We start from the raw sequence: 23,648 nt of genomic DNA, 5'->3' as shown, positions 1-23,648 counted from the left end.
ATCCGTTCATTGCCTCTGTCACGCGACAAATGAACAAAAGACTCGGAAGGTCAAGTATTAATGTTCCCTGTAAATTACTTTTGACTGCATTATAATGATTTCTTAATTCAGAATATGATCAAGATTTCGTTGGATGTGTTCGGGGAATTTGCCTGTTAAAGGTATAACATTTAAAGCCCCTGAAATGACTAGAAAAAAGATTAGTTAATTTTGATTAACGAGATTGAACAATAGAGTCAGTAAAACGATACGAACTTTCCATCACGGGCGCGACATGGGGGCGTGGCAGTATCGACGATTCCATTTTTTATTTCGATTTTTGAGTTTGTGAATTAATTTCGATCGATTTCGATTTAAAATCGAAATCGTGACACCCTTAATTGTGAGATATTAATGTGTATGTGTCCGTGCACTATACGAGACTACACTCTTACGTCTTGCGCTTAAAGAATGCTATCAAGAAGAATCGATGTTCTATTCCTAATCTTACTAACTAGCTTATTAAAAATATTGAATTCATGTTATTGCATGCGAGTAAATGTGTATAAGGGCTATGTGAGAAATATGTAATGTTTTGATATTGATGATTATCGTCTGAAAACAAACTGTTATAATCAATAAGCCCTAGTAGATGCCAGATCTCCATGTTCATCACCTGTAGAATTACAACAGCATACTAACATACCTAAATATGTTATGTTGCAAAGCTGAAGCATTTTGCACTTTGATGTTCCCCTGCATGCATCTTACATTAAACCAGAGACACTTTACAATGGGACTGAAGAGTTTGTTTCATGGACAGAACTGTCTCAGTCCACGCAATGTTATGATTGCGAATGATTACATCACGATTGCTCATACCAACTTTTTAACCATTTCCTCTGTTTGAAATCCCTCTTCACAGAATGTTATGGATCAATTCAACCCGGGGTTACGTAACCTCATAAACCTGGGAAAGAGCTACGAGAAAGCCGTTTCAGGTGAGCTTTACCATTCAGTAGCTTCCATATAGTATTAGTCTATATTTTAGGCATTGTCTCTACATTCTATTTATTAGTGGTTGTAATAATAAATAGTTTTTAATGCTGATATCTAGAGAGCAGACTGACAGATTATGACATTATAAATACACGTCTTGTCAAAAGTTCTTTGCTCACCAGGGCATTTATTGGATCTAATTTTATGAATATTAAAATGTAATTTACTCCTGAGATGCAAAGCTGAATTTTCGGCATCAAATGGAAACTAAACAAAGGGTAGACCTAACGACTGATACATGACATCTAAAACATCAAGATGAATTATGGAAAGGATGGAGTTTTGACTTCCCTTTCCTTTTTTGTGTATCACCCACTCCCACATTTAGCCTTTCTTCAGATTGCTTACTTAGTTACGTCAATCTAAAAAAAGTAGGTCTACTGAGCAAAGGGTAGGTTTCATCAAACCTTGACCAATGTATTACTGTTTGAGGAATCGGGTTAGACATAATAACCATGATCGCAGACTAACCACAACATCTCTTATACAGCCGGTTGTGCCTAGACTGACCGAAAAGGTTTGAGTTTTCCCTCTTCTGCTATAAACCCGGTGGTAAGCCATTGACTACGTTTGCATGCACCCTCATAATGCAATCATAGTGAGATTTAGACAATATTGCGATTAAACTTTACCTTATGTTAAAGCAATACTCCAGTCAAGTTGATGCAATTAAGCTCATAATCATAGTAACCATAATCAATAAAAATGTGGCTTATGCCAATTTTAATCACAATAAACGGGTACACTTTATTCGCATCTATTCCACCAAAGTGCACATGTGCTCGTGACATACACGAATTATGTTTTCATGCAGATTCGTAAACATAGTGGTAAAGAATTTTTGGGGTGCTAAAAAAAACTGAGTTGATGTTGACAGCATTGCATGAAGGAAATAATGCGATGTAACGATGGTCGAAAACATTGCGTCACTGAAAAAATTTGTGCTGGGCATTTAACAAAACCACAATTCTTAGTGAGTAATCAGAATAATGAAAATTGCACGTAAACGAGAGTGAAGAGGTTTGCTCGTGTCATCTTACTTTGATTAAGTCCCTTTTGATTATTAATGCACATGTAAACATAATTATTGTGTTGGCTTTTAAAAACGTGTCTAGACATCAGAGCACTATTGGGCTCCATCCAAATATCTTCTCCTCCCTGCTGCTTTTGAATTGCTTTTTTATAATATGGTGATAACAAATGAGACGTGTGCAGATTGATGAAACGATAATAAGATGCTTATTTTAAATTTGTCTGTGGATTTTTGAATGGACACAAGATGCCTTGTGAATCAGAACAGTAAGAATGGTGATCATCCAATGCAGCTATATTGTTTTATAACTAATATACAATGTGCAATTGTAAATCTAGAAAGTGAAATGCATGTCTTTCTCTATTCCACCTCAGTAGAATAACACACATTCTTATCCTCGCTTTGCAGCCATGGCTCTGGCTGGGAAGCAGTACTTTGATGCTGTATCTAAGATCGGGGAGAACGCAGCCGTGTCTCCAGTGTCCAGGGAACTGGGTGAGTCACGGCTAATGCTTTTTATTGGGAACTGCATGAGCACTTTTCCCATTTACTCTTCCTATAGTGCCAGTTCTCATGTGTAGAGATTTGAAAATGTTAAAGAGGATTATATGGTGTCTTTCTTATAGAGTTCACAAAAGAAAGAAAAAAACATACATCTAGGGTAGTTCATGTGGTTGTCATTAGTACTGAACAATCAGAAACAAATAGACTTTTAATCTTTCATTATCACTATTTCCTCTATCGTGTAAAGATAACATGGGTCATAATCTGACGTTGTGATAACCTACAGGAATGTGCCATAAAGAATGTTACGTATCCAAGTTTCGGTTTAATGTTCGGTTTGGCATGTTTGTTGACTTGGCATTGTATCTGCTAGATCATATTGCATTTATTAACTCGTGTCCTGTTTGAGAAATCAGGGTTGATTGCATAATGCGTTCTGACAATTTTTCAAATAACACACCACTCAGTATGTGCTACTAATGTATGCATGTGACGATATAACATTTTCATGTTGCGATGATTGCTTAAGCTTTTATCACGGTATACCGCATTATCACAATATTGAAATAAGATGCAAAAAAGTTGTGATATCGTATTACCATATACCGACACTTGCCTTCTATGGAATAAACATTTCAAACAACACTATGCTACATTGTATGCAGTACAGTGCTGTCCCGGGACCAGAAAACCACTACTGAGGGTGCTTCTGAAATTAGCAGGGGGTGCTCTAGCAGTTTAAGTGCAGACATAATGTGGTGGTCATTAATGGCACTTTCAGCACACTAGTATGCAAGTCATGGTGGTGCTTTTTAAATATTCTTGTAGAGTAGGAGGTTGAATTCGAAAACATGAATTGCTAATTGCTTTTTGCAGTGGTATTGAATTATTATGCGTACATGTCATTTAAAAAATATTATACATGATAAGAGTGCTGTGTTTCCCCTAGATTTTAGGATGTGGGGTGGACCTCTGTCCCTTTAGGGGTGTCCAGGGTCATGCCAACCTCCGCCTAGACAGTTTTGTTCACTTAAAGTAAAATGCATCAATCTGGTTCACTTTGAGAGTTCAAAATGAAATGGTTAGTTCAAACAAAGATTAAAATCACCTTATGATTTTTGATTTTTATTATGATGCGTCGGGTCAGAGGTCACTTATCTGCCGGAACTCGACTCGCGTACGGTTGTTACCGGAAGCCGGTGATTTATAGATTTTGAAGTTATAAATATGGATATTTTTTCTTACAAAAACGCATGGCTTCGCTTGTACTTTGATATTTGCTTTTAATTCTACCATTATTACCATAACCTAATTAATTTCAATCCATCCGTTACATTGATAAAAATGTTTAGACCATGGCACTGTAGACTGCAGACAGTAAGATAAAAATGATAAACAATTAACTTATACTTTATTATTTATGAGCTACTGCCAATCTAGAAACAGCTTTTTGCTATTGGTTAAGGTTTAAGCCGATGGTAGACTGATCCTACACCAGTTGTTTTGGGTCGCTTCATCCCAGAGCAGGACTTATGAACAGCAGGAAGTGGACTGAGAGATTCCACCAGATTCTCTTGTGCGTATGTTGCATGAATTGTAGCCGAATACTCCTATTTCACAAGTGCAAATTAGGAGACTGACTTTGCAAGGTCACGCACGATTACACATGCAGGGATTTCGTGTGCATGCTGGCTGGGATAAACCCAGCGAAATCTGCTCTGCCAACATAGACTATTATAATTTCAACTGAGGCTGCTCTATTTTTGCATTTTTAAACCAGTTGGATTTTTCTCTCGGCAGTCTGATCAGATAATGAGAAGCTGATATTATTTTCATTTCATTAGTCAAGCTGGAAATGGAAGGTTAAGGCAGGTCAAGTGCATTGTGGGATACAGTATTGCACACAGTGAGCTCCCTTTTTTACTGCACAGTTTGGCAAATATAGTAAGCCAACCATGTGTTCCATGCATGCAGATCATTTGCATAATGCGTACAATATACTGTACATTCTGCATACCGCAGAAATGGTGTGAGGTGTTTTGGGAATGTCTGGGGTAGGGCTGCAACTAACAATTGTTAGTTCTGTCAATCATTTTTTTATATAATCAGATGCAAAATCTAAAAATGATTAGGCTATACATTAACTTAAACAATGTTATTCCACATCCTGCCCAATGCTGTCCTCCAAACAATGTGTAACATAAAGCCTATGAAAACAAGTATAGTGAATGTATCTATGTAGCCTATGCTGTACATTATAAGCATAAAAAAGGTTCAAATACAAACATCACATTCTAAACCTAAAAACAACTGATTGATTGCTTACTATTTTAAAGAAGAAATTAAAATGACAAACTTAAAAATGACAATAAACAATTACAAAAGCACAAAATGCTAACTTGTACGAGGTATGAAGGTATGAAAATTCTTGGCTGAAACCGAATGTAATGAAACAAAAAGTATAAACAAGGCTTAAAGCGATAATGGCAGATGTGACTAATTGATAATCAAATTTGTTGTCGATTATTTTCATTATCGATAGTTATCCATTTTATCGATTAGTCGTTGCAGCCCTAGTCTGGGTACTCCTGGGATTCCCTAAAACATCTTAAATGTTTCTTGCATGACAAACGAGTCGTCAGTAATTCCAGTTGAACTTCCTGCTTGAACCTACATAGGTTTTTATCAAATTTGGTGGTAACCTACCAGGTGGAAATGTAGTAATGCACCTCGGCTGGCTACTTGTGATCCGTGCCCGGTTGCATAAAGCACCTAAAGTTTTTCCCTTTAGTATGAGTCTTAAGACGTGATTTCCCCTCAGCTAAGGGAACGACTTAAGGTGTTGCATATAATCCCTTGAACTGTTCTCCAAAGGAAATCGGTAAGTGTTTCACCACAGCGACCCAGGTTTTGCCGTTATAAAAATCTATTTTTGCCATGAACACGTTAGGGCTGAGCGGAATTTCAAATTATCTCGGTATTTTTTGGTTAAATGGCGATATACGATATACTGTATATCTCGGTACTTTCTACGTTTTTCTATTTGGATAAAGAAAATGCATTTATTTAAAAAAAAAATGTTATTTCACATACTGCTCAATGATATCCAAACAATGTTGATATTGAAGGATGGAAACAAATAGGGAATGTAATGTAGGCTATGCAATATATTATGTGCAAAAAGGTGGTTAAAATCACATTACATTCTAGCATTGTAACATTAAAAACTTAAAACAAAAATAATGCTTTTGTTTTTAAAAATGACTAAAGGCTAAACTAAAAATGAAAATAAAAACAAAAACACAAACTAATTATATTAGCCTGCATTTGATTACCCCATTATAATGTCACTTTCATAAAAATATACTTGTAGATTTAAAATTCCACATATGGCACATTTATTGTCTCCAACAACAAATATTTTAGTAATATGTATTTTAGTCAGAATTATTGCGCTACTGTTCTATTGTGCTCGTCTGTTTGGCGCGCATGCGCGCGGCGGCGCTCATTAACGGAAGCTTGAATTTTAGCGGAGATTCATTTGCAGAAGCTCGTCCTCTCCTGACAGTGAAATGGACATATTTGTTTGATTTGTTTGAACATTTACAGATGGAAAATATACCTGTGAAATGTAAGTTATGCACTGAGGAAAGCACCACGTCTCAAACGCATTAAACAGCGCCAGTATTTATCTTTCAGTCACTAACAGTAGGCTATCTGTCCGAGCATCTGACAGGGCAAGCTGCTTTAAACTTGTTAACTATCTTACCAGTTATTTTGAAGCGCTTAATAAGCTTGTGTCATGTTTAGGACAAATTGTACTGTTCTTTCACTGCAGGAGCTCACACTGCGTAACTTACTCCACTATTTTTCAGATGTGCTCGTATCAAACTACTGTATCGATATAAACGGTATTGCCTCATTCCATATCGTGGGAAAAAAAATATTGATATATTGTACAAACTCGATATACCGCCAAGCCCTTGAACACGTTATTTGTTATTACAGATAGCGGTAAGTTTAATGGAAAACAGCATAAAATGGATAAGGAAAACAAAAAAGAAAACCAAATATTAAAGAGAAGGACGAGACAGAAACTCAAATTGGTAGTTTGTGCAAAATTGAAAATTCCCTCAAGTCGGTCTAAACCCATAAGACATTAATTGAAATGACATCACAAATAAAGATATTTTTAATATTTGCTCATCATTTCTTCCCATTTATTGAAAGACATAAAAGTAATCCATATGATTCAGGCTGGTTCGGAAGCTCAAACCAATGAGGTTTGTTCTTGCTCGTGACGCATGTTTGAGATTCTGTTAACCATTTAAGATGTGCTTTATGTGTTTTATATGTGAAAAAAACCCTTCAAAATTTTAATTTGTTTGTCATATAGAGCGGCCAATCACGTCTCGTTAGAAGACTTGGACTGAGCCTACTCGCTGCGTGTAACACTTATGAAGTTTTCCAAACCTTATGTTAAACTTCGAAAAATGACAGTTGATGGGGCTTTATGCAACACTTATCGTTTTTTCTGAGTATACTTAAGGGAAATATAGATACTTAAGTGAAATTGTTAAGGGTTTCTTTAGTTGGGAGTTGAAACGTTATACACCCTAAGTAACAGTTAAGGGTTATTTTTTGCAACACCTTAAGTTTAAGGGAAACCTAAGGGCGTTCTTAAGGGAAAATTACATTTAAGGTGCTTTATGCAACCGGGCACAGATCTTTAAAAACATCAGTGTACATGGTGTTTGTGTGCGAACTTACCAACGCTTATCAACATTCATGCTTCAAAGTGACTGATTTTTTTTCCTTCATCTTGTAGTCTGGATGACCTTTCCTTGACCTTTTCCTTTGAGGGCCGTAACATTTGGACATCGCCTTAGTGGTTGTTAACACAATGCCCTCCTTATCCGTAGGTGATAAGAGCAGAAACTTGCCTCTGTTTGGGCAGATAACGTCCAAACTTAGGCCTCTCTTTCCACATTACCGGTGTTCCTCAACGACTGGAGCTTCTTGAGCTCTTGCTTGGCTGAATTGAAACCGGACCCGTCTTCAGGCAGATGAGCTGACATTAGATAGTCTTGAGAGTCACGGACAGATTGACAACGAGGTCAGGTGTCAGAGAGATGGAGATGCTTTCATTCTTAACCAGTGGCATCAAAGACAACACCTCTGTCCTCCTGTGTTTAAACCATTAAGCCCAACAAGTGTGATGTCCCGCTCGCTAAGAATAATGATGGCACCGTCGCTGTTTGTAGGAGGCAACTTGTTTTGTCGTGGCATTTGACTGCAAATGACCTACCATATTTCGCCGAACACCGAGGTCCTGTGATAATATTAGTCCCGTGCGAATCGGCATCTCTGTGATTTGGCAGGGTCGTTTATAATTTTTTCAAGGTTTTTGTTTCCTGTGCGCCTTTTTATCCATCTTTCGCAAAGAATGGAGGACACGTGGGAGTGTTTTGATAGTATTTTGGGTAGTGGGTCATATCGCTATACACCATACAACTATACAATTTGCAGAAAGTGAAAGCAGAAATCATCAGAAGAGCAAAAATAATGGTTAGATGGAAATGAATGACATGTATAGCAGCATGCGGTAAGGCACATTCTTCTGTTTATGATATATCATACAGCTAGACCTATAATAACGACAAGACATTTCCAAACAATAGCCTACTGACATCATATCCGGGAGATAAGTCAGTAATTCGAGTAAAATCGCAGACTTTGCTTATCCCGTGCGAATGCGCCACACGAAATTCAGATGTTGGTGGGTCATTTCTATTTCACACGAGGTCCCCAGATAGTATTAATCCCGTGCGAATAGGGCTTAAGAAACCCACAGAAGACAGTCAAAAATAGTCTGTTCAACAGGCAAATTCCAAATTGAGTGTCATTGAAAAATGGGTTATATGCATGCACTGTGCTGGCTTTGGATTACGATCATTGTACATTAAACTTAAGCATTCAACATTAGCCAATAGAGACCTATTTATTAAAATCAACAAACAAACAGTTGCAAGGTCTGAGGTCAAATGTAGGATTTTGTTTTCTGCTCCAGAATACATACTTATATATAATGTGTTATTTTTTCAAATGTAACATTAACATGACAGTATCTTGAACATGGTGTAGTTTACTCGACTAGTCTCGCACATCCCTAGATCAGTGTCATCCAGATTAAGTGGATATGTGAGTTAGGAGTGTGATTGTGCTCATGTTGAACTGGTTACAGGACAACAGAAAAAGTGGACTCTGCAGTCTTAAATTAATAGTTACTCCAACATAGTTTTTTTTTCCCTGCAGTTGACCCTTACAAGTTAACACTTACACTACCATTCAAAAGTTTGAGGTCAGTAAGGCTTACTAATGTATTTGAAAGAAGTCTCTTATTCTCATCAAGGCTGCATTTCATTTGTGATCAAAAATACAGTAAAACAGTAATATTGAGAAATATTATAACAGTTTAAAATAACCATTTTCTATTTGAATATATTGTAAAATGTAATTTATTCCTGTGAATTTTCAGCATCATTACTCCAGTCTTCAGTGTCACATGATCCTTCAGAAATCATTCTAATGTGACGATATTGTCGACAAATATCTTTGTTGTCGAGTAGTCGTTTGATCCCACGTGACCTAATGTAAGGGCGCGCAATATCGCGATTTGACCGCTACGACGCTGTGGCGCTACAGTGTAATGCAGCCCTTACAAATGCTATTGGTAAAAGAAATAACAGCGTCGAATTATGACGGAGTGCAAACGAATCCGAACTAGCAAGGTTTGGGAAAGTTTCACACAACTTCAAAACAAGAATGCTGTCGTGTGCAATACATGCAAGGCGGAACTTGCTTTTCACGGGAGCACAACATGCACGTTGGAGCACTTACAGAGGAAACATCCCGGCAAAAGAGGAGCCGGTGAGAATTGAGTGTTCTCCAGCTAGAGCTAACTAACTAGCGGTAAATATCTTTATTAGAGAATGCAATACTACTAATAATAGTAATAATATTATCAATAATAATATAATTACAGTAATGTGATGACTTATTTTGCATAGAATAAAGCTTGATCGAGCTTAGGAGTCAGGGCTGTTTTTATTATTGTAACACTGTCAGGTATTATAGTCTTATCACTTGCCTGTATTTTGTTCCATAATCATGACTGCAAAAAGAGATGTTAGGAAGAATATCATGGCAGTTACTTTTTCATACTGTAAATTAAAAGGTGAATGAGAACGTCTCTGTCAGCTCAATTGTCATGTAAAAAAAAAAGATTGTAATTTTATACTTATAATAATGGTTTGCAGATTAATATTTTACCATTCTTTGTGTCCTGAAGTAAATGTCCCTTTTTCTGTTTCAGTTCTAAGAAAAGCAGTGGGCCTATTCAACAATGCTTAGAAAGCATTTGTGTGTGATTTAAGTTGGACCGAAATCTGAAAACTTAAAGAGAATGACCTGTTTAGTTGGCTCAAAGTTCATTAAAACCACTATTTCAAAAGCTGAACTGATTTTCCTTTTTAATATTATAGTAAGAATATGTATAACTCAATGTTTTAACTAATGAAATTAAGCTGAATAATCGTTCCAAACTTACTGATTAGTTGGTGAAATAATCGACGATTAGTTGATTAATCATTCTAATAATCGTTAGATTAATCGATTATCAAAATAATCGTTTGTTGCAGCCCTAAACTGAACACACTTCAAAATGGCGAGTGTATGTCTGAAAGTGCTGAACTGAATTGCTCTTGCTGCCTTTAACGCTTTTGACAAAATATAACCATGTTTGTGAAAATCAGATTGCAGTTGCTGTTTTCAACCGTCTGTATTTAGTGAGTCTGTGAGCTTGAGAGACAAAGAGAAGTGAATTTGTATGCTATTTTTCCTATGGTCTCTGAAATCCCCAGGCTGCTTCTGTGCTCGAAAAACGCTTGGAGCATTGTGATATTACCCTGTGCATTCATTCAAAACAGTCTGTCTCCTTCGCTATATCTCTTACTTTATGATCACACTGACACAAGTCCTTAAAACGCTCATACAGTCGGCAGAACAGAAGCATAAAGACACAAAAGATTTAATGCACCATTAAAAGCACAATATGTAGGATTTTTAGATGCCATGGAAACACCAACGATGCTCTAATATATTATGTGTTTAATTGGACAGGTGAGCAACTGTTTGGATGAATTCATTGACAGAAAACTAATTGTTATATCGCTCAACATAGCTTTGTCTTGTTGTTTGAATCTATTGTTTCTGTCAAATATGTGTCAACTCAACATGTTGCGTTTTTTTTCATATACTTTGTATGTTTTAATAATCACACACAGACTGTATTTCTCATCTCAACCCTAATTTTCCCCATTAGACAGTGTTAATGTCACAGGACAACAGAAAGGTGAAGACGTGGTTTTCTCTGTTTTTGTTATGTAATGCTTTTAGTGGGTCAAATATTTCTGCACTTTGTCAGGAGTGTTTAGGCTCAGTTGAGTCCACCTGTTGCCTGGACTCGTGTTGTCTTTCGGGAAGAACACACAAACAAAGCAGGAGTAAACCACAGCCCAGGAAGATGCAAATCAGCCTCTGTGCGTCTAGAGTGACTCAAGCCTCTGCTTATCATCACTGTGCATCAGGGAAGGAGATCAGCCCAATCCTGTCACATTTCATTTTGGACAGTTTTGCTTGCTTTTTTTTAAAAACAGACTGAAGATTGACAGAAAGATATGAACCAGCTTCGAGAGTTTGCTTTCATTATTACTCCAGTCCGCTTGTTTGCTTTCCCTCTGATTGACTACACTGATATTTCCACCTTTTGTGTAAAACACCTGTACCTTCTATGGAAAATGATTTGTTCTGCTTCAAATTAAAGTCATTGTGTACTCATACCTTCACGGCATTAATCCCATATGCTAAGAGCTGCCTGGTTAATCGTTAAAAGATCGCGATCTCGATTCACACACCAACGCGATCTTATTCCTAAATGACAGAGATTAGGCTATGTCTATTAATCTTTTGACAAATATGATCACAGCGAACGTTCAGATGTGTGTTGGCGCTGGCATGAGCCAGGAAGAGCAGTTGTCATGTACAGGTATGAAACAGCGTCATAAACAGTCTCTCAACCACACAGTATCATTATTTCTGTGTTAAATTAATTCAAATTACACAGAATAATTGGGATGATAGTTTATTGTTCGGATTCAAGCACTGATGTCTATGGTAGCAAGTAGAGTCCATCAGGGTAACAGTTATAAATGGAGCTATAATTCATTATAAGCATGAACTTCATAGAAAGTAAGTATTACTATTCTATAAATATATTTATAAAAACTCATTAAGACCTATACTGCATTATAAGAACAGTTATATTATTATACAGTTATATAGTTATAGGCATCATTGATGGCTTTAAGTAAAGTAAAAACATAGAATGTAATTTTCCAAAAGCAAATGTGCTCATAATACATTTTAAGTTGTTTATTTGTAAATGTATCTAATGAACAATAATTCCTAATGAAAATCTAATGAAAAAAATGAAATCATTAATACAAGCAATTGTATTAATGGCCATTCATGACCTTTAATTAGCCATTAAAGATATAATTCATAGCCAATTGGTACAGCAAACAAGTGTAACAAAATTCAAAATAATTTCAATTAAATTGGATTACAAAGGCTACACCAAATATGCCTCCTTTATGGTTTTACCATGACAGACAGCGGTTAGAACATAAAACTTGTTTAAATATTATGGTTTCTGGGCAGAAAGCGCAAGTAAAATATGCACTGCCGTTCATAACGGTGCGGAGAACAGCGAGCGCTTTCACTTTACTTTTGCTTTAGAATTAGTGCCAATTCGGGGACGCACAACAACTAGAAAAACAACTAATTATTTATAATCAGTTGTTTTTCTAGTTGTTGTGCGTCTGCCGAATACATCATAATTAATGATTATTTAAATAAATTTCCATTTGGTTTAAATCCAACATATTGCCAAATTGGCGATTTTACATTTCGCTTTGTAACCAAATCTTCCGCCGTCGTCTTGTCTGTCGCTCTCGTAACGTGAGAAATGAAATGTGACTCCTGCTGCTGATCTGTGCTACGAGACTCTCAGCTCGCGCTGCATTGAGGAGACGCCTTCAGTTTTTAATTGTAGTGTCTGTTCTCTAACTGAAAAGGATTTTTATTAGTCTACTATAAAACAATTGAGGGCTTTGCCTCGGAGAGCAAGTGATGTAACCGGTGAATTAGAGTAAAATTGAGTGGGTACAATATCCTTGGTCTTAAATACAATGGTTCTGACGCCCGTGGGAATTTCAGTTTAAAATTACAATGAAAAGGAAATTTTCCTTGTTATTTTAGTATGTTGCTCATTGTATGACTTCAGAACAAGACAACAAGGTGCTTTCATGATGTTTTTGTCCTTTTTTGGAGCTTGACAGTATTTTATTGTATATAAAAGAGCTGTTATAAAGATTTAATAGCATAAACATAACAGCGTGATCATCGGATCATTAAACTGAATAATACCAAACTGAACTTTTCCTCCTTTTTATATTTATTGATGTATAGTGAGTGTTTGTAAAACGGTAGATGTTCTTTTTTTAGCCTCATTGTTGATGTTCTTTTACACAATGTCACCTGTTCTGGTGTCCACGCCCATCTTTCTTGATTTATGTAACAGTGAATGCAGCAGTGACTGCCAGTCCCCGACACACACACACACACACACCCACACACACTCCCTCACTGGTGCCACAAAGGAAGCTTTTTACCAGGACGTTCTGGTGACCTTTAGTCTCTTGTGTTGTTTGAACTGTGCTTAGCAAGGCTGGCCACAGGACAGCAGTCAACACACACACACATCAGCGTCAGGTAGTAGAGTCAGAATTATATCTTGTGTCATTTACCCTTAAACTTAGATTATATTGAGTTAAACCTTTAAATTCTTTGGGAATCAAACCCATGAGCTTGTCAAGCACCAGTTACAGGAGCCTAAAGAAAATGATCTTCATTTTCCTGCCCTCATTTCGTTCAAAACCTGTAAGACTTTCATTCTTCTTCGAAACACAAATCTTATTCTTAGTCATTATTGTCCCCGTGGTGAAATTTTGTTTGTGTCTTTCAGTACACATGGCGATCACACACAAACACTCAATTTACACAAACTTAAAAATCATATCCGTCATCCTAAAACAATCCACTCGCGCTCATCATCACTAAGACCTTCTCAGCTTACATTCATGAGAGAAAAAAAAGATGTCTTTATTGAAACCTGAGATATTTCAGTCCCTCCATTGGAAGTCCTTCAAGCTTCAAAAGTATAGTGATCGTAAAAGACATCCATATGCATCGAGCCGTTTAATTGAAGTCTCCTGAAAAAAAAAACAAGATCGCTTTATATGATGAACAGATCTAGTTGAGGCATTTACTCACATAAACGCTTATCAATGCACATGGATCTCATCAAATATGGTACACGGATACTCAAGTACGGAAGAGGATTTGGGCCAAGCAATAATAAAAAAATAAAACCATCTCGAGATTAAAGTCATTATAATGCGAAATTAAACTCGTTAAAATTCGAGAAAAAAACTCTAAATACAATCTTGAGAATAAACTCAAAATATCGAGAATAAAGTCGTTGTGTTTCGAGAAAAAAAACTCGTTAAATTTCGAGAAAAAAGTCGAAATACAATCTTGAGAATAAACTCATTAAATATCGAGAATAAAGTCGTTGTGTTTCGAGAAAAAAAACTCGCTAAATTTCGAGAAAAGTTGAAATACAATCTTGAGAATGAACTCATTAAATATCGAAAATAAAGTCGTTGTGTTTTGAGAAAAAAACTCGTTAAATTTCGAGAAAAAAGTCGAAATACAATCTTGAATAAACTCATTACATTTCGAGAAGGATCAACAAGTTTAATAATGCGTCTTATGGTATCCTGGGAAACCACGAAATGCGTTATTATCTACATTCATTCCTACTTTTTTCTGGAAACACAATGACTTTATTCTCAAAATTTAATGAGTTTATTCTCAAGATTGTATTTCGAGGTTTTTTTCTCAAAATTGAACGAGTTTTTTCTCGAAACACAACGACTTAATTCACAAAATGTAATGAGTTTATTCTCAAGATTGTATTTCGAGTTTTTTTCTCAAAATTTAACTAGTTTAATTTCGCATTATAATGACTTTAATCTCGAGATGTTTTTTTTTTTTTATTGCTTGGCCCTAATCCTCTTCCGTACTTAAGTGTGTGTTCTAAAAACAATTTTTTACAATTAATATTAGGTCTAAAAAAAATGTAATAAAAAGGTCTAGTCTGGTACACAATTTATATATAGAAATAGGTTTTATTGGCTTATTCAGACCATTTTCATGCCAATTTTTTTTTTTTTGTCAGTCTGCAAAGAAAATCGTCCAACAAATGTAATCTGAGCTTTGTTCTTGTTTTAGACGCACATTAGATGGAAATCTTTATAAAATGATTTGTAAAAATCCTTTCCAGTAATCAGAAACGACCAGAAAAAACATGGAAAAGTCATTGAAATTCATTATTTAAAAGGTCTGAGAGCTCTGTTGGTACAAGAGTTGTTCATTATGATCATTACTAATGATAAATATTGTTTTAATGCTGCTGTCGCCGCTATTTTCACAGCAAGTCTAAGCAGCGTCGTCCCGTAACTGGAAAAATCACTGCCTCTTGTGACTCAAGTTCTCCTCTCACGGGATCTGCTATCCCAGCACTCGTCTCTTACTGAGAGCAGTTGTCATCCGTGTAAATCCATCTAGAAACGGTGTGTTTGAAGGCCGAGAGTTTTGATTCGTAGCAGACTCGCCGGTTCTCTGTTTCATGCTCGATGTAGCTGGAATGTTTGCCGTTGTAGTCTTTGATAATACAGAAGCGTTGGATGATCTATGATCTATTGTATCACAATAACTGTCGACTGTAAAGCACTGGTCATGTCGCTGTTATGTCTCTGCTGTCATTGTCTGCCTGCAGCTTTTGTTCTTCGCAGTGGAAGTTTCTGTGTCTGACTGGGCGGCACCTACAGCTGCTCGGATCAAAGTCTGTGGGTGAAAACGCTTCACCCCTCCCATCACAGTTCATCCTGCCATTCACCTTCAGTTACTACAACATTCACATTCAGCTGGCTTGACCAACAAGCTTACGAACCCCAATGAATCAATAAAATAATGAGTAGAGAATTTTTCAGTTGTCAACTCATCTTGTATACCTTTTCGAGGATTCCCACGAACATGCTAAACCTGGGAATGTCAGAGAATTGAAAAACTTTCTCAGGACTTTTAAGCCAGAAGTTTTTAGGTACGCTCAGCTTCTAAATATTGGCTACTGTAGATATGTTTTTTTTTGTGAGTCTCCTTAAAATCCCTAATCAAAAGTCACAGAAGTCCTTGGTTAAAGGGGCTTTTCTGCAACTTTTTGTATGTATTAGGGCAATTATGTTTTGGTATAGGCTATAACAATTGATTTGTCTTGAGATTACATCAGTGCTTTGAACTTTTTTTCTACGATGGGCCAAGCTTGGTTGAGTATTTCAAAATATATTATTACAATTCTAATTTATTTATATAAAAATGTACTTTTTTATTAAATTCACTTATATTCTCTAAATTGCAGATCAATTAGAAATGAAAATGTTCCAGTGACATGTTTTTTTTTTTTTTTATCAGTATGTTTTATTTATGCAGACAGATTTGAACCTATATCTCTCCTTTTTGAGTGCCTAGGCCTTGGCTGAATCTTACATTACATTAATATTATTATTGTAGGACAATACTAACAGTGTTTATGAGAGAACAGTAAATTCCCAGAGAACTGTTTACCGCAGTCCACAGCATGTGTTTCCACGACACTGGGCCTGTAAAAGTCCAGAAACATGGCTCCGTATTGGATGATTTACACTTTGCTTAGTCTAATCTTTCTTTTATGGCATTGCTGCAGGCACGGATAAACAAACTCGCATGCCTCGAGGGCAGCTGATAAGACATCCGGGCCGTATCAGGGTCAGAGAGCAGATAAAGTTAAAGTGGGTGAGCTGAGGCACCTGCTGCTCTCAGGTTGCCTTGTGTGACTCATGTGACTTTGGACCGAGACTGGCTTCATGTTCTGGATCTCTGCCCCCTCCCCTCGCCTCATTCACATGGCCTCACCTTGACTTGATTTTTCTCCGAGGCTGGAGCTTTTGATGGCAACCACTGATATCGGTATGGCCGATTAATTGTTTAGTGACTTCGATTACTGCGAATTTTGTAGTTTATTTAGCATAAGTAGATTCCCATTTAGATTTAACATGAAACTTTTGCTAAAGCAAAACAGTGATTATAATCATGAAGATGTGTAGTTTGAAAAGTGTCTATGTTTGTATCTCTTCTACCGGTTCTCTTTTCTTCTACCTGTGCGGTTTCTAATGCTGCGTCTAAGCGTTTCTCCTCTTAATCTCCATATTGCTTTAAAATATAGCATATATAAAATATAGCAGAATTCAAATGGGTCTGAAATGTTTTCTGGTCTACACAACTCAATCATATAATCCGCTCTTTGATATCGTGTCTCTGGAGCAGACTGTTTTCGCGCTGCGGTGTTTGTGTGTAACTAACATAAAACCAGACTTCATTCGCCCTGATGGAAAGCATATTTACACTTTTGAATCGTTCCCTATCCCCTATATAGTGTACTATGTGCTATTCACCATGTAGAAAACACTAAATGTGTGAACAAGTGACCGATTTCAGCCGCAGCTTCAGTTTCTCAGGGTTCGTACAAGGTGCTTAAAGTGCTTGAAGTACTTGAATTTGACTTTTTGAAATTTAAGTCCTGGAAAACCCTTGAAAACAGCCATATTTTTGAAGAGGTACTTGAAAAGTGCTTGAATTATTAAAAATAGGGATGCACCGATACCGAGCTCATGTAAAAATGCTCCGATACCAACAACCGATAGGCCTCCTAGGCAGCGTGTGTATAGTAACACACAGCTGTGGTGCGCGCGCTGATCAGAGGAAACCGCGCGGTGGATTGAGCGCGCAGCGGCACAGACGCGCGAGCTGGACGAGCACATCCCTTTAAACAGAAGGAAGTTTTGAAGGAAATCAGTGGAAGGTTTGTAGTTCAGTCGGACGTCAATGGCAAAGACAATAAAACGAGGCATGTAGCTTTTTATTAACGTTAACTGACGAGAGAGAGAGAGAGAGAGAGAGAGCGCAGTTCTGTTGAATGCTCTTGATTGCTCTTGATTGCTGATCGTTCACTCAGCACGTATTATTTGGATGAAAACTAAATCATATATGTAAGTAAAGTAAAACATGAACTGTTACCTGATTTTTGTATAACTATTGATTCCCTACATTATTACTGGACGTTTGCAGTCAAGAAGTTCCATGAACGCAAACATAAGCGCGCGCCCCGCAAACCGGCGAATACTGAACGTCTTGCGCTTGTACGGACGAATGTCAGTTATATCTCAAGTGAAGTAGCTATGTTCAAATGCGTCCGTGCGTTCGGTCTTAAAGGGGCAGTTTAACAAACCCACTGCTCTTTAAATGTTAATTAAACAATGGACAACTAAATTACTCACTGCTCTTGACTAAATAGGCTACACTTTTCAACTTTACAAAAAGATCCATCTATATTTAATTTATCCAGTAATGAATATGCACTTTTTTCAAAATTTATTCAAATTTCTGTACCTGTTAGATCTACCCGAAAAACTCTAAAAACACTGTTTATTTCATTTGTAGCCTTTCTTTGTTCTATCGTATTTATTTGTAAGTTGATTATTCGTTCTTATATTGTTGCTGACTGCTTACCTTTAATAATGTTTTAAATTCACATTAATTAGGCAGGAAGTTTTTGTTGAAGTATCAAAATTGGATTAAATAATTGATATTTCACTGACCCAATCCTCAGCACTGACCCTGCTGGAGCTGCTCTAGTCTAAATATGTTCTGTGCTATTCAATGAAAGATACAATATGATAGAGCAATAGAATGTACAGTAACTGAAGCTCATACAATATATTTTAGCAGGCTTAATTAAGCATGAAAATAATTGAAAGAAATATATGTTTGATGAACAAATGAAGCCAACTAATATGATTTATATTCTCTTGGTTTATCTACTAATACATTTAAAAATTACAAATGCAGTGAAAATTCAGGGATCGGTTACGGTATCGGTATCTCGTTCTGCAAAAAGTGTTATCTGTGCATCCCTAATTCAAAATATTGTGGTGTTTTTTTGTTGAAAAAATAAAATTTTCACGCTAAATCAACACTGCAGCCCGTCTGAGAAACATCAGATACCTTATGTTTAATTTGAGTAAAAAAATAAAATGAAATAAATAAAAATAATAATAAAGACATTGTTTGATAAGTGCCGATTGAGGTCCTTGTAATCCAAAAAAGTAGTGCTTGAAAAGTCCTTGAAAGTCCTGGAATTTCATTTCACAGAGTCCGTACGAACCCTGGTTTCTATTTATAGTGTAGGGGGCGGAGCTTCAGATTCTAGGGAGCATTTGATTGGACAGAAAATCTGATGAGAAGCTGAAGTGCAGAGTTATGTCATCAAAATCACTGATCCATATTGGCGTATATCTTCTAAATGCGAATTTTGTCATTGTTTTGGAGCATTATAGATTATCTAGCTTATAGATAACAGTAAGGTCAACACAGTTATATTAAAAGCCAAAAAACTAAATAACTCCCCAAAAGCAGCAACGCTTTTATATATAAAAAAAACTCCTCCGCCAACATTAAACATTCACCATCATGAAATTCTCAAAAAAAAAAAAAAGAGTTTATCTTCAAAACACAAATAAAGATATTTTTATGAAATCTGAGAGATTTCTGTCTCTATAGAAGGTCCATTCCACCAAAACTCTTCAAAAAAGTTCATAAAAAGACCAAACCATTTTAATCAAGCAGGTTTAATCCAACTGTTCTGAGGAGACATGATCGGCTTTTCTTGGATTTCAATGTGGCTTTTATTCATGTATAAACGCATCAAATATGCTCAATTGGAAACTCAACCGTACTTGCTTGACGCTCAAGAACAAACCTTATTGGTTCTTCTGGAAGCTCATATACACTTGCGAGACACAAGCAAACACATTGAGCTTCCGTTTTTGTTTTGGGATTTTTTTTTAAACTATTCCTTTAATATCAGCCATAACATGAATGTATTTATCAGCTTATCAGACCCAACCTTCACATCATGTACAGTAATAATCCATATCCTCTGTTTGATCATTTTAAAGACCATAAATTTGTCTGCGACAAGGTTATAGATGTGTTTTAGATGTTTATAAATTCACTGCATTCTCAGCTCGTGTTATTTTGTCTTTGCCTCACTATCTGCTGACTATAGTTAACATGTTGTGTTTAGCACTGTGGGAGATTGACCCAAGAAGTCATGTGATGGAATAGAGAGACTGTATTATTGTTTCTATGGAAAATGTTTGTTTTTTCTTCTTCCACATCTACACACATCAGTCCCCAGGGCAGGGATAAAATCTCTTCGCAGATGTCAGAGATAATCGTCTCTCACTAGAGCCGAGCTCGCTGTCTGTCGCTCTGTCCAACCATCAAATCCATTTCTTAAGAATTGCCTCTCAAATAAGTGTTGAGTAAGTGTGTGGTGGGTGTGAATCCTTTATATAAAGTGCTCTGATTTATGCCGTAGGTTTTTCATTTTAATCCCCGTTTGATTACAGCGGGAAAGAGCACGCTGGGAGAAATATCTGTGCCGGCACAGCGTGTTTTAATTACAGTAGCTGCTCCGAGGGAGGGCTGTTCTTGGAAAACAAGGCTGGGGGGGTTTATTAGACTGGGGAATACTAAGGATTATTATATTAAAAAACAATGGATGTGTTAATGGCCTTTGTGTTGGTGTTGGAGAGGCTGATAAGTGTTTTTCTCTCTCCTTAGGGGTCGTCCTGATGGAGATCTCAGACGTCCACCGGAAAGTCAATGTAGAACTGGAGGAGAACGTGAGTGTGTCCTGTTAAGTGTGTGTTTGTGTTTGTTTCCTTGCTGTAAACACATTCTTGGCTGACCGAACACATGCTCGGACTCACCCAAACAAACGATTGCCATCTGCAATTTAACCTCATATCAAACATCCCATTTCCCATGAACCTTATGTACTCCTTCCTGTTGACGTGCAGGCAGTCTATATTTGGTTAAACTCCAGGAACGAGTGGACACACCTACTGCGTGTTAGATTGTAGTTTTATTTTTTTATCAGAGCAGGTTTAAACATGCCTGTTGATGCACCTGAGCCCAGCGCCTGATGATGACACGGAGGATCCTGCTAGAGCAACTGCTGACTGCAACCTGTGCCTCAAAAACAGGCCAGCTCTTTCTTCCTCGTCAGTCGAATCTGATATCATTCTCACAAATCTGATAACCCGTTAACAGTCCTAAATACTTGACAAACAATTACCTTGGTAGCGATTCTGATACCATTCCTAACGTTCGGTTTGTTGTTACTAATGTAACTGACATTATAAATCTTCTAATTGGATGGCAGTGTTCAGACTAAGGGCTAAAATGCATGTTAATATGCATACATTTTAGTACACTAACATGATTTAACTAAAACTTTAAGTCATACTATACATACTACTAACATTTGAAGTGGATCAAAAAAGTTCATGTATAACTTTAATGAAAGGTTTTGATCCACTTCAAATGTTGACTACTGTACTTTAACCCTCTGGGGTCTAAGGTGTTTTCTGGGCCCTGGAGGTGTTCTGACATGCTCTGACATTTATGCTTTTTTCTGATACTTGTGACATTTTCATGGCTAAAGTCTGATTACACTGTATTCAGCACAAACTCTGCTACAATAATATGTCAGCAGCATGTATGTAAAAGTTTTTAGTTTTGAGATAATGACGTTTATGCATGGTTTGTGAAAAAACTAAAAAAAAATTGTCACTGAAATAAGGTCATGAAACCCATACTAAGTATTTGTTCACAAGACTTTTGAAAATTGTATCACATAGCCTAGAATATTTGCTTCAAAAATATGTGAAAATCACCCTGATTACGCATTCAGATAAGTCAATAAAGTCTTGTATGACGTGTTTTGTGTAAGAAAGCTTTATGCGGGGAGGCGTTAACCAACCATTAATATTGATGGGTTTGACACCTGAGAAATACAAAGACCCTCCCCTAATGGCCCTATTAGGTGCTATCAGGCCCTATCATTAGGAGCCTTGCACAAAGAATGAGATTGTAGCAATGTTCAGGGAAGAAGGAGGCGGGAACCGGCGAACATTTAAACATACTTTATTAAAATAAAACCAAACAAACTAAAATACCGCCAGCAGCCCCTCGCGGACGACTGCTGGCTAAAATAAAACACAAATACAAAAAACAAAACTCAACTAAAATACAGGCCTGTTCCTCTCTCATTCATCAACCTCGTCGGTCCTCCTTTATGCTTCCGCTCCTCCGTGAGAGATGCGAGACCGGTGTGCTTCACAGGTGTTGCTCATTAGCAATCGCACCACCGGCCTCACGCCGTTCTCTCACGTCCCTCGGCCGTCCTGTTCGCCACATACCCCCATCGCCCCTCACAGGCCGGGGGGTACCCACGAGCCTGTGCCTACTCCCCCTGGCGGCGGCGATCCCTGGGGGGTATGGACCGACAAGCCGAGGGAAACGGAGACTGAAGCATGAGGAGCGACAGATCGAGAGAGGGGAGAGAGGAAAAAAAAAATTGGTCCGGTTCCCACAACGCGCTGCCATCTGGTCCCCCACCAGCTGGGCGATCTCCTCCGCGGTGCCTGGCGGTGATGCTGGGTAGCCCTCGGTGGACGGCTCGATGCTCCTCCGCCGCCCGGTGGACGGCGACGGGTCCTTGGGCTCTAGGGCAGACTGTAGGAGTCCCCCGCTCCCTGCTCCTCCCCTTTTCCTGGTGGATGGCAGCAGGCTCCGGCCCACGGCGAGCGGCGGCGACTCCCCCGCTCCCTCCCGGACGGCAGCCGCCCCTCCAACTCCCAGGCGGCTCGACCGTCCCACCGGTAACTCACTCCAGCGCACCGCCTCGAGCGTCCATGGCCGCGAGTCCCCCGCTCCCTACTCCTCCCCTCGTTTGGCGGATGGCAGCAGGCTCCGGCCCACGGCGAGCGGCGGCGACTCGCGCACCATGCTCGATGGCACCGCGGATTCCCCACAGTAGCGAGGACTCTCTGACAGCGTGTTCCTCCCTCTTCCCGGGTTTCGGGACCAGTGTAGCAATGTTCAGGGAAGAAGGAGGCGGGAACCGGCGAACATTTAAACATACTTTATTAAAATAAAACCAAACAAACTAAAATACCGCCAGCAGCCCCTCGCGGACGACTGCTGGCTTACCCAAAATAAACATAACGGCCAGCAGCCCCTCGCTGGCTAAAATAAAACACAAATACAAAAAACAAAACTCAACTAAAATACAGGCCTGTTCCTCTCTCGATCATCAAAGTCGTCGCTCCTCCTTTATGCTTCCGCTCCTCCGTGAGAGATGCGAGACCGGTGTGCTTCACAGGTGTTGCTCATTAGCAATCGCACCACCGGCCAAAAAAAATAAGCACCTGTGAACATGCTGATATCAAGAGAAACTATAGGGCTGCACGATTTTGGGAATATATTTTAGATTTTTCTGGTTAAAATTATTATTAAATATATATAAAAACACCAAGTTTGATTGTGCATTGTTATAGCCTATGTGTAGGGCTGCATAAAATAATAACAGATATTGTCATGAAATTGTCATCAATTACTCACTCCCTCATGCCGTTCTGTCCAACCAAGTCCACAAAACCACAATTTAAAATCTGTATTAATTGAGTGGTTTAATCCAAGAGAAATGGTCAAATTTACATGATGATCAGATTTAAATTAGGCTTTTATTCAGATATAAGAACACAAGTCTTAGTTGAGGCCCTTGTGTTGGGGCTCAATTTGTTGAGTGACTGTTATAATTAAAAGAAAATAGTTTATAATTTAATCACCACTTTTGTTGTTTTTTCTGACACAAACAAAA

The 23,648-nt window shown here is 37.8% G+C and overlaps 1 protein-coding gene across 1 annotated transcript in view; it reads left to right on the top strand.

Moving 5' to 3' along the window:
• Positions 1–23,648, top strand: part of baiap2l1b (BAR/IMD domain containing adaptor protein 2 like 1b) — a 90,388-nt gene that overhangs the window by 10,693 nt on the left and 56,047 nt on the right. The window contains exons 2-4 of the mRNA XM_077211667.1: positions 905–980; positions 2,480–2,566; positions 20,543–20,604. Coding sequence (XP_077067782.1) covers positions 905–980; positions 2,480–2,566; positions 20,543–20,604 — 225 coding nt within the window. The remainder of the gene's footprint in view (positions 1–904; positions 981–2,479; positions 2,567–20,542; positions 20,605–23,648) is intronic.

Source organism: Siphateles boraxobius, unplaced genomic scaffold, assembly GCF_051911475.1.
Source record: "Siphateles boraxobius isolate OS27281-9 unplaced genomic scaffold, OSU_SipBor_1 66, whole genome shotgun sequence".
Taxonomy (NCBI): Eukaryota; Metazoa; Chordata; class Actinopteri; order Cypriniformes; family Leuciscidae; genus Siphateles; species Siphateles boraxobius.
This window is presented reverse-complemented; position numbering and strand designations above follow the sequence as displayed.